The 16,414-nt window shown below is 42.3% G+C and overlaps 1 protein-coding gene across 2 annotated transcripts in view; it reads right to left on the minus strand.

The window, feature by feature from the left end:
* The window catches only part of vps8 (VPS8 subunit of CORVET complex), a 64,853-nt gene that overhangs the window by 13,237 nt on the left and 35,202 nt on the right, over positions 1 to 16,414 (minus strand). For both annotated transcript variants that reach the window (XM_034122188.1, XM_034122197.1), the window contains 16 exons: positions 15,644 to 15,724; positions 14,797 to 14,967; positions 14,290 to 14,364; positions 13,789 to 13,824; positions 12,821 to 12,911; positions 9,131 to 9,177; positions 8,938 to 9,027; positions 7,373 to 7,419; positions 4,111 to 4,333; positions 3,833 to 3,922; positions 3,250 to 3,301; positions 3,106 to 3,148; positions 2,649 to 2,721; positions 2,278 to 2,397; positions 815 to 886; positions 334 to 453 (listed from right to left, as the gene is read on the minus strand). In XM_034122188.1, the coding sequence (XP_033978079.1) occupies positions 334 to 453; positions 815 to 886; positions 2,278 to 2,397; positions 2,649 to 2,721; positions 3,106 to 3,148; positions 3,250 to 3,301; positions 3,833 to 3,922; positions 4,111 to 4,333; positions 7,373 to 7,419; positions 8,938 to 9,027; positions 9,131 to 9,177; positions 12,821 to 12,911; positions 13,789 to 13,824; positions 14,290 to 14,364; positions 14,797 to 14,967; positions 15,644 to 15,724 (1,431 nt within the window). The remainder of the gene's footprint in view (positions 1 to 333; positions 454 to 814; positions 887 to 2,277; positions 2,398 to 2,648; positions 2,722 to 3,105; positions 3,149 to 3,249; positions 3,302 to 3,832; positions 3,923 to 4,110; positions 4,334 to 7,372; positions 7,420 to 8,937; positions 9,028 to 9,130; positions 9,178 to 12,820; positions 12,912 to 13,788; positions 13,825 to 14,289; positions 14,365 to 14,796; positions 14,968 to 15,643; positions 15,725 to 16,414) is intronic.

The following is a 16,414-nucleotide window of genomic DNA, read 5'->3' on the forward strand; positions in this document are numbered from 1 at the left end:
TCAAGATGAGGAGGAATAATACAACAGTGGAGGAGTCTGGTGAAACTTGTGAGGGAGGGCATGCATTGAATTAGGGGGTCATCGATACTAAAAGTCCTTTATGCAAGCCTCAAAATCATAAAGTGGATTAAAAGCCCCTCCTGTAGATGGAGCTGTCAAGGTGGGGTAGTAACATTAAAGTACATGCAAGCAGTAAGGGGAAGCTTTTGCCCCCACTATCTAAACATATTACTGCATTGTTTCTAAATTCATTTAAAAAGTAAACTGCCTCTCTGAGTGAAACCATTAGGGTCATATGATCAATGATCAAAGACTCAGGCTCTGATTGGTTACCTGATCAAAGAGCTTCCTGTTCACAAACAGTGTGTTGTCTGGCTTGGCCAACTGACGAGCCAAAAAGGTGAAGAGCCCGCCCACCTGGGAGGGAGTGAAGTCTGGGTTGTCCACCATCACCTAGGTAACCAGAGAGACAGAGACGATGATCAAACCAAAGAGAAAGATAGAGAGAAAAGACAGGGACAATAAAAACACAAATATGATATTAATAAAAGCCCTCTTAAACCCAACTAAATGCTGTCCTAGTGTGTTGTTGGATATGTTATATAAATGTAATAATCTAGCTACATAAGATGACCATGTCACTGTGTTTTCTGTTCAGCCCTGGTCAATTGTGGAATTTCTGTGACAGAGAGTAACAACCAAGAGAAGGTCAGTGAATGTGGATGGATCTGTCAGATTACTGAGAGCCTCTCTTTACTATCAACAATCAGATCAAAGATACACACAGAACATGAATTATCTTTATATATTTTACCTGGAGTAGGATGTCCACTACCCTCTGCTGGTACTCGAGGGCCTGCTTATCATTCTTAAAGTCTTCAAATGTCTAGAATGAAGCAGGAAAACAAACTTAAAATAATTAAAAGAGCAAATCTTAATTGTTTTTAATGTAACAGTTCAATTTTCTAAGAAAAAAAAACACATCTGGACTGATTGCAGTTTCCTTTTTATTCAAACAATTCAAGATATAGGGAAATTATAGTTGGATACCAGAGATACTGGGTGTGGCAGTGAATCACACACTAACCATGGTGGACCCCCCCTCCCCTCTTGGAGCTCCCCAATCACTCAAAGCTGATCTAATGAAAACCGTTGTGGATTATTCTCTGGATAATGTGACGGTTAACGAAAAACAGTCCTAACATAGTCAATTACTTTTTGTTAATTAAAATCATTACTAATCTATTCCAAAAATGTATATTTATTGCAAGAATTATTTTAACAAAGTGTAATTGCATTGCGATTAGTTTGCATTCTACTTATATATTGTTTAAACACCTGAAAAATAAACCTTTGAAACTTTAATTACATTTTTTTGAGAGAGTTATTTATATAATTTTGGATTATATTCTACAATTTTTATCAAAACATAATAAAAGTACTGATTTTATATGACATCGTCGTGTCAAATTAATACAAAAAACAAACAACAACCCTCAAGTCAGTTATTATATGTGTTGGGGAAATATGTCCCAAGGCCCATAACTGTGACCCAGTGTATCAGTTCAAACTGTCCTGACTGAGCACACGCACCTGTAACCTGGGCTGCTGTGCTCTCAGTGTTCTGTCTCCCTGTTCCTGCCTGTTGGCGTCAGCTGATAGAGGTGTTATGATTCTATCTTGTTATGCACAATGTTGATTATTCTCTCAGCACTAGCTAAACACATGGGTCTGGGGGAGAGTTCTTCAGAATTGACGTGGCAACTCTACCGTGAAGTCAGAACCTCCGGCCGAAGCTCCTAAATAAACCCATCAGTGTTTGACATCAAAGCTCTAGCTCTCCCCGTGTCTCCTTTGAGTCGGCGACTCCTCCTGCATTGCTACACAGAAGTTTCCCCCACAATATGTCTCTTCTCTTGTACCAGGTCATGGTAATTTTCAAATTTGGTTCAAATTAGAAAGTCACTCCAGCAGAGTACAAAGTATAATTGCTATGAGACAAAGGACTAATGCAAACACAACATTCTTATGACTGGAATATTATAGTAGCAAATGTTCAGGCCAATGCATCCAGATGGAGGAATTACAAATCTATTAATCTGACTTTTTGCAAGACAAATAAAAAGGCAAGTTAACTGACCTTTCTACTTAATGTGAGGGGTAATTATGATTCATTGAGCACTATAAGTTATCAAAGATACAGTTCCCAATCTTTCAACATGCTAAACACACATTTATCAGCATGACAAGGGTTAATACGATGTGAAGGAACCTCACCATGGCGAGGACATTGAGGAACTCCCGGGTATCAAAGTGGAGGAGAGTACGTATAAAAGGAAAGAGCTCCTCCTTTTCTAACGAGTCGCCTGAATGCCGACGGATAAGAAACTCAAACACCTGACACAGAAAACACACAAACACACAAAACATCATTAGCACACAAGAATATAAAAAAGGTGTGTTTGTGTTGACAATAGTAACATGATCAGCAGTCTATAAACACCAGGATAGCTCATCGACTTAACAACTGTGACACATGGAGCCAATTAATGAATAAAAAGTACATTTAAATGTGCCTTTCTAAACGTGACGGGCCATCTAAAAGTATGTGGAAATCAAGTAAAATCATACACACACAAACGACATACCTGGTTCTTGACTTGAACCACCAGGTCTTCAGGGATGTCTCCTAGTGGATACGCCCTGCCTGCAAGACAGCAGCTACAAAACACACACACTTTTATATACAGTGTGTATTAACAGTGTTTAGGATTTTAACACAGGTGCATGCTTCATGAGATATGTGTGCAGTACATACATTGTATTGTGTTTATAAAGGTGCAGAACCCCTGTATACTGTACACTCTTCCCCTTTTATGTCTTTCATGTTCACCCTATAATTAGAGCATTAACCTCCGGTTCACAAGCCAAATCCCTACAGTATTGCCCATATTATGCACGTTATTAGCACCTCTAGAGTTTAGTGACACCTCTCAATCACATTAAATGTGTGACTCCTCTTGACAGTGACCATGTGGTAGCAGCTGTAGGCAAATCTTGGCTATAATGTATACCAGAGTCTGATAAACTGAGGCATTAACATACCTGATATACACCAACAGTTTGTTTCCCATCACCACTTCCTCATCTGTGCAAAAAGAAAAAATGCAAAGAAGTATAATAAAAACTATGGAGATTCTTCAAATAATTGGTGCTATGAACTCTGGGATGTGTGGTTTACAGCCTTACCTGTGAGGCCCCTCCCCTCTGTAAGTGGTGGGCCAATCACTGCAAAAAGTTTCTGAAACACAAACAAGAAGTCGACAACATAGAGGGGTATTTGAAGATATGATATGTAATCAGTCATTGCTCAAGACCTGATTTAAAGTTACAATAAAAGGATTCATTTGCTGACAAACAAATTGGAAGTAGGAATACAGATGACCATAAACTGATTTCTTCTTTACAAATAAACTGAATATTTAAATACTCTTTTCAACCAATCAAACAGAAACAGAGGAGCTGTGATTGTGTACCTATTGTAACAGCACCCCTTCTGACCTGACCTCTATATTTCAAACATTCAACTAGTTTTGAAATGTCTTGATATGAACAATACTTTACAAATCTAATATTGGAACCTGGACTAAGGGCCCCAAACAGCTTATCTCAGCAAGAATAGGTCGAGAAGAGAAACTAGATTATACTTTGTTTACAAATTGCCATTTAAGTCCAACTGAAATCAAACTCATCCTATGGATTCAGAGACATCCTTTGAAAACATTTGCATTAACTGTGACCTGAAGGATCTACCTTCTGGTGGAGCACTTACCTCCATAGGGGTGATGTAGTCATTCATTCCGCTGTTGAAGACGTAGAGCATTGCATCATAGAGCTGGTTCTCCCAACACACTTGAACCACCTACAAACACACACAAACACAAACCCAGAAGACGTATTGAAAATGATACGAGTGGAAATTAAAGAATAAACAAGCAGTTTTTTTGCAACTCATCACAGATTTGGTTTAATTGCAGCTGCTGATGGCTGTGTAGGGCATTTTTTATTCCCCATTATGTCCTTACTGAATATATACACACAAACACACACCTGCTGTATGTCCAGGCTGGTCACATCCAGATGGACAATGCATCTCTCCAGGCTGTCCATCATACCGTTGCCATGGTAATGGGCCAGGAGGTCCCTCATGATGGGTGTGGTGAGGTGACCCAGGCGGTCGGCAACGATGTACGACTCGAGGGCCTCCAGGAAGACTCCCTTAGCAACAGAGTTTTCCAGCAGCCGGTCGTACAGCTGGTTGAACATCAGGTCTCTGCACACGGGAAACACTTTTACTTCTGCTCTGTTTTAAATCACACCGGCATGTTGTATGCACTCACTATGAGCTCACAGATGCCATTATATTTAATAGTCCAGTTACTACATTTGATTCAATTGTATTGAAGAGCTTCATAAATGTGTTCACAGCTTAAGGTGCCACTGCTTTAAAGGGGCCCTCTTCTGCTCATCTTCAGGGTCATATCAGTATTTAGTGTCTCTACTGGGACATGTCTCCATGCTTTAATGTTCAAAAAGCTCTTTATTTTTCTCATAATGTGCTGCAGCACCTCTTTTCACCCTCTGTTTGACACCGTCGACCATGACATTCTACTCCATCGTCTTCGCTCTACAATTGGACTCTCTGACGCTGCCCTAAACTGGTTCACCTCCTATCTCACCGGGAGGACTGAGCACGTCACCTTGGGAGCGGCAAAATCACAAACACACTCTGTGACCTGTGGTGTCCCCCAAGGATCAGTCCTCGGCCCCACCCTTTTCACCATATACATGTCCCCCCTTGGTCGTGTCATCAGCCGGCATGGAATATCGTTCCATTGCTATGCTGATGACACAAAGCTCTACATCTTTTTTTTTTTTTTTTTTTTTTTATGTCAATTTATTGAACATGTCAGAAACAAAACATACATCAATACTAATAATAATATATATTGCTTCTTCCTTTTCTTCCTTCTCACTCATAATAATAATAATTATACCAAAGTACAATAAAATAAATAATAATGATAATGCAAAAAAAAAAAGAAATAAAAAGAAACAACAACAATAAATCTTAAATTAGTCTCTGTCGTGTTCAACAGGGGCAAGAAGAAGCTTAAAAAACTTTTCTGGTCCTACCCCTTCTAGCGTACATTTTCCTTGCAGTATAAATGAAGTAATTAGGTCATCGTCATCAGCGACATGTTTGTCTTGATACTTTTTTACAAAAACAATCAGGAAGTAATTACTTTTACAATTACAGGAAATAACAAAAAGAATTTTTACAGGTACTGTTCATAACCACTAATGGTTTGGCTCTTGAATAATACTTTCATTTTATATAAAGTTGTACATCAGAGCAAGCCCAACCCCCTCTGCACCTCTGCCATCATCCACAATAACAACATGCCTGGAGGAGATAAAGGTGCCGATGAAGCACAACTTCCTTCAGTTAAACAGCTCCAAGACTGAAGCCATTCTAGTTGGCACTCCACATCAGGTCCGTTCATCCTCCATCACCAGCATCACCTTCTCCGGTCAGAACATTCCACTCTCATCAACTGTTACCAATCTGGGTGTTAAAATGGACCCTCACCTGACCTTTGAGGCCCACATCAAACAAACATGCAAGACCTCCTTCAACCACCTCAGACATATTGCTAAACTCCGCCCCACACTCAGCCTGCCAGATGCTGAAAAGCTTGTCCACGCCTTTGTCTCCTCCAGGCTGGACTACTGTAACGCACTTCTCATTGGGATTCCTAGCAAGAACATCAAGAAGCTGCAATACATCCAGAACACCGCTGCTAGGATCCTGATGAGAGTACGGAAGTATGAGCACATCACACCCATCCTCAAATCACTGCACTGGCTCCCGGTCTCACTCAGGATTGACTACAAAATCACCCTCTTCACTTATCAGTGCATACATGGAAATGCTCCCTCCTACATGAAAGAATTGCTCACCCAGGGCCGTCCCTCCCTACAGGCAGATCCCGCAGACTGCGTGGGGCCTCACCTCGCGGAGGGGGCCTCATCTTGCGGAGGGAGCCTCAACTGAGCCTCAAATGCGGCGCACCTATGCGCTCATTGTGCCGCAATTAGTGTGGCGCAGCACGGTTTCGCCGCTGCGAGGCTCCATTAGCACCCCGTCGACGCTTGCGAAACAGAGGGCCTCATCATCTAACTTTGCTTCACCCTGTGCTCACTCCACAAACATCCACAAGGCACCTACGATCTGAAAAGGCAAACCTCCTCCTTCCCCCCAGGACCAAACTGAAGACCATGGGAGACCGAGCCTTCTGCTCCGCTGCTCTGAGACTGTGGAATGCCCTCCCAAACCAGCAGAGGACACCACAGACTGTGGATGCTTTTAAGAAAGGCCTAAAAATGCATCTTTTTAGAATAGCCTTTTACTAGATTTTTAAAACCCCCACATTTTGCCATGCCGGCATAAATGTCACTGCTTTTATTCTGTTGTTTTAATTGTTTTAAATTGTTTTGTTGTTTTGTTTCACCCTTTTTACTCTGTAGCACTTAGAGTTTCGTTTATGCAAATGAAAAGTGCGCTTACAAATAAAATGGATTATTATTATTATTATTCTGTCTGAAACCAGAGCCCAGTCTGCTCTGATGGCCAGCTCTGTTGTGATTGGTCAACAACTTAGAAATACATATGGTTGAGCTCCCAACCCACATTATTGCTAAAATGAGGTTGAGTTATAGTCTTTAATAATAATGCTTGTTATCAGGTGTTGATTGGTGAGCTCTTTGTGACACCAGGGAAGATAAATAACCAGATCAGGTTCAATAAAGTGCTGCATGACTTCATATCAGTAGACATGATTGGGTTGTACCATTTGGCCCTAACAATACAGGATAAAATCATCACAACTGCCCAATGAATGAGTAACCACAAAGCCTGTTTACTCCTCTTGGTTCTTTTATAGTCAGTTTGACCCTGAAATGGAGTGCAGATAAAATAAACAAAGGTGTGGGGTTTATTAACCAAACTAAAATACAGGTTCAAATGTTAGCTTAAACTCTTACAGGCTGAACATCTTCAATTTTGAATAAACTACAATGTATACCAGATCCTGCCATTCACTAGAAGCCCAGGGATATATAAAATAATTAAATTAAAATGTAAAGGCTATTATATCAACCATGAACCATTTAGGCTAAAACGTAAACAGCAAATCAGTTTTATTCTGGAATATATTCCATTGCATCTGTCATCAGAGCTACAATATGTAATTCCCATGAGTCTATGATTTTATTTGTGTTTATAAACCTAAATAGAATGAGTACTCACGCCCTCTTCAGCAGCAGGCAGTAATCCACCAGGACTGGAACCACATCCTACACACACACACACACACACACACACACACACACACACACACACACACACACACACACACACACACACACACACACACACACACACACACACACACACACACACACACACACACACACACACACACACACACACACACACACACACACACACACACACACACACACACACACACACACACACACACACACACACACACACACACACACACACACACACACACACACACACACACACACACACACACACACACACACACACACACACACACACACACACACACATATATATATGGATGATGTGATGTGGGAGCAGAAATACACTTTCTATCAGAATACCAAACTACAGAAATAATAGTGAGGAATTATTTCCAAAATATATCAAAATTCCCCCGAATTCCAAGTCTGACAGAGAAAGGACGTGTCAAAAATGTAACTTGTTGTCACAATAAAAGAAACATTTTTGTATCTCCATTGTTTGCAAGGGGATATTGAAATAGTCTCATATTTTTTATATCTGAAATATCTTTCTCTGCTCTGTAAGCACTGACCCTGAATTCTATTTTACGGCCTTCATGACTTCACTTTTATCTCTAGTATCCCAGCTAGCAGGGAACGTTCTCACAACTTTGGCTAATGTTACCTACAGGTTCTAATAATGTTTTAAAGAAAACGTTTTAATCTGATGTTCAAAGAACCTTTTGAGGATGTTTATCATTTTAAATAATGTTCCTATAAGGTTTAAGGTTAACTAAGACATAACGTTTTAACTGCAACATTCAGAGGATGTTTTCAGGATGTTATTGAGGCCTGAGATGACAGAAAGTGTTTTATAAAACGTTCCTTTAATGTGATGTGTTAACAAAGGTGGAACGTTTTGCCTGCAACATTCTGAGGATGTTTTTTGGACGTTGTTGGGGTAACATATTATAGATGTTCTTTTATTTCGAGCACCAATGGCAGTTCCCATTGCGGGGTGGAGACATACACCACTGGGCGCTGTCTCCTGATCCCCTGCAAAAAACACTTCATAAGCGGTTGGCTAAAGACTGGTCCCTGGACCTGGCCATGACTATGAGGTCGTTGAGATAAAATAAAACCCTCATGCCATGGTCGCGAAGCGGCTGAAGCACTGTGGTCACACATTTGCGGAACGTGCGTGGGGACAGGGAGTAGCCGAACGGTATTCTGTTGTACTCGTAACAGCGTAACATTCTCAGAATATTTTTAGAGCCAAACATTTCTAGCTGGGATCTCTGTATTTTTAGTTTTACTGTGCGTCTTTACTCTCTTCTGTTTGCTTAATTTGATCTGTCCAGTGAAGGGACTACAGATATGAATGAGTTAAAAGCTATAATCTGGAATGCAGTCCATTGGATTGTTACAATAATGTTTTAAACTGTTCAAGGTCCCTCTTAAATGAAGTTAAATAAACATATGGATATGTTGGGAATATGCCTTCCCTGTATTGGCCCCGCTGTGCAGACACTGAGTTGTGCTTTAAGGAGGTTAGCTTACGTGGAAGTGTTGCTCCATCACTTGTATCTTGCCATGTTCTGGACACTTCTTCAGAGCATGCTCTGCAAACTGGAAGAGGATCTCCACCATCTGCACACACAGAGTCAACATGAGCACAGGAAAGTTGTGGTGCACTGTCCATGGCAGACAATATTACAATTAATGCTAATAATTGTAGTGTTCCTGATCTTACCTTGTCCCCTACAACTCCCTTCTTTTTAATTTGATCTCCAACAAGACCTGGATTAAACACATGTAACACATTGTTCACATCAAAACAACTATTTTCTTATTTTAATCATTTTCTATTGAAAATATCTGACTCATCGAACGTTATCTTCATACAAAAACAGGCATATTGTCATTTCATGAAAAACATGTAGTACTTGAATTTTCCTTCAGTGAATTATATGAAAAGACTCACAATTGTTTTCCAAACGTACTACCAACAGAGGTTTTCTGAATTGAAGCAACACCTCCAGTACAGTATCTGTCGGCAACATTGACTGCACTGTGTACCCACAATGCACCACTATCTCAATAGATCGAAATGTACAAACATTATGAACATGAACATGGCTGAGTTATAAACCGGGCAAGGTTTGCATCTGCTCCTGGGTCCTCCAGGGGCAAAATACCATGTTCAATGTTTGTTAAATGGATTGTGATAATCTGATAATTGACATATGTGACCTGCTCCATCGAAATCAGTCGCATTGACCCGAAGACACATTTTGAGTTATATACACTGTTGGAAAGAGGAGATTCCTAGCTTTCTAATGATATCAGGATTGTTTTTGTACTCCAAATATTAAGTAAAATATGTCACATTATATAATGACTGTCACCGAGTCATCATTTTGAGAAAAAGGCCTTTAAAGTTTCCTCTTCTCTGGAATCCATCGATCTGATTGATTATTAGCAAATGATCAAAATACTACGGAGGGAATATATTTTCATTTGGATTACTGGTCTGGGGGAAGCTCGCGAGTGTGTGTGTGTATACGTGTGTGTGTGTTTGTGTAATTTTGCGTTTGTGTGTATTGTTTGTTTCCCGGGGAAAACAATCACGAGAAACACCGGCTGTTGTTATGCCTGCTGTGACGTAAAGTTACTCCGTTCTCCGCTTGTAAATATGCCGTTACAAGCTTCAAAGTTGTATTTATCATCTGAATTTGCCAAAACAAATGTAATATTCTGAAAGCCAAGACTTTGTTTAATTGAAATCAGATGAAAACAAACTGTAACGGACCCTGCCGTATTATCTATGATTACTATACGCCTTACATTCATAATTTCAGCCGGAGGGAGGGGAAGCAGCGCTGCGGAACAGCAGGGTGCGAGTGAGAGGTGTCATCTTCCCTTTACAAGCTTCAAAAATGTATTTATCGTGTGATTTTGGAAATAAAAGTTTCATATTCTGAAATGCAAGACTTTGTTTATTTAAAATCAAACAAAACACCCGAACCCCGAAAAACTTTTTTTTTACGCAAATCCACGTTTATTTTGAAATGAGCCGTTGCGACTTCCGACTGATTTCGATAGAGCGGGTCACATATTTGACCCAAAAATCTAAATTGAAAATGAATCACCAGCTTTTTACCATGGAGAGAACGGGGGGTTACGTATTGTAACCCTAGTTGTATAAGCACAGGTGGAGCCCACTACTGGACTCTATGGGTACTACTCTCATCAATGATACGCGAGCGTTCACACACTGAAGTTGAATAAACGTAGCCGGCCAATCAAGGCGAGCCTACCTGAATGCGCGCGCATATAAGGCAGCTACACCTCCTGACTGTCTTCCTACACCCTCTTCAGCGAGCGGCATAGGAAAGACAGGGCCCCTAGGTAGAGGGCTCCGCCTGTGCTTATAGAACTAGGGCTACAATACGTAACCCCCCGTTCTATCTCACACAGGCTCCGCCCTCTACTGGACTCTATGGGTACAGTGGGTGGAGCCCCGATGGATAAACGCCCTGTCGCCCTACAACATCGACCCACCACACTGCCCCTGACCGGCCTTTGGTTAACAGCCACCGCACCCCAACTTCCTATCATCCGGTTGTGACCGTGGAGAAGTCAGGGCCGCAGTTTACTTGGCTGGGTAGAGCCTAATTGGTCTGAATAAGCCAATAGCTCCACCCTGCAGGTGCCAGCGCAAGTGACTATACACTGCGCACTACGTTTCCCAGGTCCCTAAGGAGCATCGGGAGAACGTAAGTGCACCATGTCCCCCACACTCACATAGGCTTACCTCGTGTAGAGTGTGCATGGACCGTAGTGGGGAAGGCTGGGCAGGCGGGGAGAGCCTTCCAGCCCTGTATGGGACTTACTGCGCACCATGTTTCCCGGGTCCCTAAGGAGCATGGCGTAGACCAAGACGCCAGAGGAAATCGATCCAAAGAGCCCTTCCGTAGACACGGGGGCTCCCAGGAGATCATCATGGTCTTTTTTTGGAAAGTGCCACACGGCGGGATCCCACTGTGGCCAGGGACATCACACGGCAAGATGCGGCGGCCACACCGTGGACCAGGATATTCATTTGGCTGATGCTGCGGCCAAATAATCGCTCTGATCCGGTGAGGTGGGGGCGGAAGAGCAATCAGCGAGAAGCCCAACACACCCGTGTTATTTGCAGCCGCCCTGTCACGCGGCAGCGGGGCAGAGGTTCTCCGCCCAGCCTGCTGCCTGTGGGAGCAGATGGGCTGCCAGGCTCTCATCAAGGGGGGGAACGCCGGGACACGCTGTGTCCGTGCGGCCCTGCACCGTGAGGATCCCCACCATACAAGCCACTGGAGCCTTCGCCTTCAGTGGCTGTCGCCACGACGCCTCCACACACTGCCAGATATCTGGCAACGGGGGCGAAACGAAGGCTGGCTGCGCCAGGCGGACCGGGCCGTAGAACCCCTGGCGGAGGGCGGCGGCTCACCGATTTCGGTAGCAGTGGTGGGGGAGCGGTAGCCCTACACACTCCGTCGACATGGTCATCACCAGGGGGAAGTCCTGGCGGTCAGAACTGGGCGGTGGACTTCCATGGACGCCGGACCCGGAAGTGTCCGCCAACGAGAAGTCCTCGCCATCCTCCTCCCCGGCAAACGGAGCCATCCGCCCCGCTGGAATGGCGAATGTGAATGGCGAATGTGAATGGCGAATGTGAATGGCGAACGTGAATGGCGAACGTGAATGGCGAACGTGAATGGCGAACGTGAATGGCACCGCCTCGGCCATATCCTGGTCCCCCAAACACTCGAAGCAGAGGTGATGGGGATCGGCGCCCGCTATTAAGCCAGGGCACGAAGGACAGGCCCGGGTCTCTAGAAGTGGCGACTCCATGAAGGTATGATAACTTATTTCTTCTTCTTCTTCTACGTTTTACTTTTCTCTGTCAGGTGTTGTCCTGCTCGCTGAAGAGAAAAGGATGACAGTCAGGAGGTGTAGCTGCCTTATATGCGCGCGCATTCATGTAGGCTCGCCCTGATTGACCGGCTACGTTTATACAACTTCAGTGTGCGAACACTCGCGTATCATTGATGAGAGTAGTACCCATAGAGTCCAGTAGAGGGCGGAGCCTGTGTGAGATAGAACCTAATTATGGGACTGCGGTCCCTTGAGAACAGACTGTAGTATCAACCTTATGCCTTGCAGATACAACATGAACAAGAATCGTTTTTTTACTTTCTGATTACAAATTAGAATGTGTTGCATCTTCAAAGTAAAAAACATACATTTTCAGTTGTAAATGTGTGAAAATCTTGTTTTTCGATTGTGTTTTCAGTGCGCTTATATGGTACATTGTTCAAAACATAGCACAGTCTCTATTCATAGGACCACAGTTTCATCAATACAAAGTCATGTGTGGTACAGTAAATGCTGTACCCACCAACCACAGCTTTAGCAGTTCCCTCATGGAAGGACCAGGCCAGAGAGAGAGCCTCCACGAAATGCTCCTGCTTCAGCAGGCAGTCGATGCGCTGCACACACAGAGACGCAGTTAGAGGTAGAAATTTGTTTTCAAGATCCAAGGCTTTTATTGTCATTCGTACATAGCTACAGTGTAGTTATGTTGATTACAATCTTAGGTCACAGGCTCCTCCAACAGTGCAACACAATAAAACAGATAAAATAGTGCAAGTAGTGCCATAAGAGTCTATATACAAGTGATAAATAATTTGTGAGTTGCAATCAGATTAATGTTATGGATGTTCTTGGTTCAGGTGTTTAACATTCTTATGGCCTGTGGGATGAAACTGTCCCTGAGTCTGGTGGTTTTAGTCCTGATGCTGCGGTACCGCCTGCCAGACGGCAGCAGACAGAACAGTTTGTGGCTGGGGTGATGGGGGTCTTTGATAATCCTGAGGGAACATGGAACAACTGCACCGCAAGCAGTGGATGGTCTACTGATGTACAGGAAATCATGTGCAGGTAAAAGCAGGTCAAGAGGAAACATATCTTCTATCAAAACCTTGTACTCAGGGATTTGTACCAAAAAGGCAATGTATTCAAAGTGATTAAAATTGAAGATTTATTAAGAAAACATTAAGATTTGAAAATGCAGAAACTAAAAAGTATTGATTCTTGGTGAAAATACAATTTATTTTACTTTGATACTGTACTTCAGCCAAGTTTTGAAGATAAATATTTACTATTAACTTACTCACTTTTTCAGATGTATCCGACAAAGATATATAATTATACATAACTATTAACATAATTATTAACTGTTTATCCAGGGGGGGATAATAAAACTATATATATTTTATATAGACATATGCAATTTTTTATTTTGAGTGGAACTATAGTTAGATCGAAGTCTTCACTAATACTAAGTTAAAATAACATCATACATACCTCTCTCCAATTCCTCAGAGCCATGATGTGAGCGGACTGCAACACAAGAGAATATCACAGTTTTAAGAAAAATAAAACCAACCACAGACTCAAACAACATTATCAGACGATCAATAAATACAATACAAAGAGTTTTTGAACAAATGTAATACCATAATCAAGTCTACAAACAACAAAAGGAACACACACACACACACACACACACACACACACACACACACACACACACACACACACACACACACACACACACACACACACACACACACACACACACACACACACACACACACACACACACACACACACACACCACACACACACACACACACACACACACACACACACACACACACACACACACACACACACACACACACACACACACACACACACACACACACACACACACACACACACACACACACACACACACACACACACACACACACACACACACACACACACACACACACACACACACACACACACACACAGTACCTTGGTACCCAAATAGACTATCTGCCCTGCGTAGCTGGAGACGGACTGGTAGCAGGCCTTCTCTCCCACTAAAGCCTAGAACACAGACACACACAGCTCCAGTCAATATGTGGGTAAAATTCATTCAGACTAACAAAGCCTCTTATTAGCTTCAGCTGAACTTTAGAATGCATTTGTTTAAGTTCTGAGGACTCTGGGTTTAGTCTTCCGTCATTAACAGTGTAGTTACATCAGGAAGGGAAGGGCAGTGTGAAGAGGAAGAACATATGAGAGTGTTACTCCAAACCTGGTGCTCTAGTGGTTCTATCATAGTTGTGGGATGAACATGGTGTGAGAATGTCAGGCTGAGGATTTTTAAATCTTCGCTGGTGATTATAACAGTCAGTGGAGAGAGATCAGGATGAGTGTTATGTAAACAGACTATCCAGAGACTATGTAGGGACTAGATGACTATAAAATGTTGAACTCTCTGCATCTGATCCTGTCCCCCGGCAGCGAACCCCTCACCAGAGCCTGGGAGACATTCCCTCCAGTGGCCAGCGATTTGAAATGTCGGCTGTTATAGACCAGTTGCACCTGCTCCAGGTCCAGAGTCTCCAGAACCTCCTGACTGGGCCGGTCCACAACCTGCAGCTTCTCATGGCTGTCCACCAGGACCAGGGTACGGCTGTTAATCCACTGCAGAGACACAGAGACAGGGAAACCAGTAAGGCATTGAACGTCTCTATCACACATGAGCAGCAGTTAGATCACACCTGTGGTAGGAAACATATCTGGTAAAATAAATAGAGGCATATACCTGTTGGACAAGAAAATGTATACCTATGTAGAGCTCTCCATGCCACGTGTTGCTAAATGAAGACAGCCAGCATTTCATACAAATGTATTTTGTCCGTTCTTAGGGTAAGAGTTTGTTGCATTGTGTGTTTGTTTTTTACCAATTACTATCTGACAAAACTGTGCATTATTGTGCATGGAGAACATGCAGCAGGACATCAAAGTCCATTATGAATTATTGTGCACTAGGACAAATTGAAAGTGTACATTTCCCAGGCCCCTAACACTCAATGCCAAAGCTTTTGAAATACTATAATCACAGGGGCAGAGCACGTTGTGTAGTGTACGGTGATGGAACTTTCACTGTTATAGGAAGGAAAGGCCTGTCTTTGTTTCAGGGGGCTGGCCTGTCACAGCCTCAGGAGCATGGCCTGATGCTGTCCATGTACATGTCATTATAGCGACTCCTTTTATGTTTTGGTTTTTTCCAATTACACATTATCACAGCTTTTGGACAACACCTAACATTGAGGGCTATTCAAAACAGTTGCAATTAGATGAGAGCTCAAGGGCTTACACTCAGGCTGATGATGTCACAGCTGAGCTGGAGTTGTTTCTGTTTGATGACATGGATGGTGCCCGTGTCCTCCTTCTTTACCTGAACAAACAGAGAAGAACATTCAAACACTACCAACTGTATAGAACACAATACATCTAGGACATATGACATTACAATCTAGTTTATTTATTTATAATGTGGGTATGTATTGGGAAACACTGTCTTGTAACTAACTGACTAAAACAATGTTGTACATTACTGTATCTCTCCAACATGCACAGAGATTTCAATGTGTCCGTATTCTGAGGTAGGACAACATTCGATAATATATTACATTAATACTGTGTATTATCAAGCAATGTTTATCTAAAGTCATGTATGAAATATTTAAAGTAATTTAGTGGGAATGCTGATACAGCATTCCAACTATATGTTATGCTACGGACAAAATTCTTATTATTCCGTCCAATTATTTTGTCCGTCTTCTCCTCCCACATTCAACATCGCAGAAACTCCGTTCAAACATCAAAACGTTCAGCACGGTCTGGAATCGATGGCTATTACTTTTATCATTCATAACTTTCATAATTCCAGAGATACATCCCATAATTCATCACATTTTTAACATTTTAACTTTAACATTGCGCAGCTCGTTAAGGCAGAGAGTGCGTGATGTCACAGCTAGAGTGGAGGAAATCTTGAAATTTGCCTTCATATTTTTTTTTTAAAACTGCCATAATTCCCAAACCCTACATTCCTGAGACATAATTTTTCATGACAAACGTAGGA

The sequence above is a fragment of the Trematomus bernacchii genome, unplaced genomic scaffold (assembly GCF_902827165.1).
Source record: "Trematomus bernacchii unplaced genomic scaffold, fTreBer1.1, whole genome shotgun sequence".
Classification (NCBI taxonomy): Eukaryota; Metazoa; Chordata; class Actinopteri; order Perciformes; family Nototheniidae; genus Trematomus; species Trematomus bernacchii.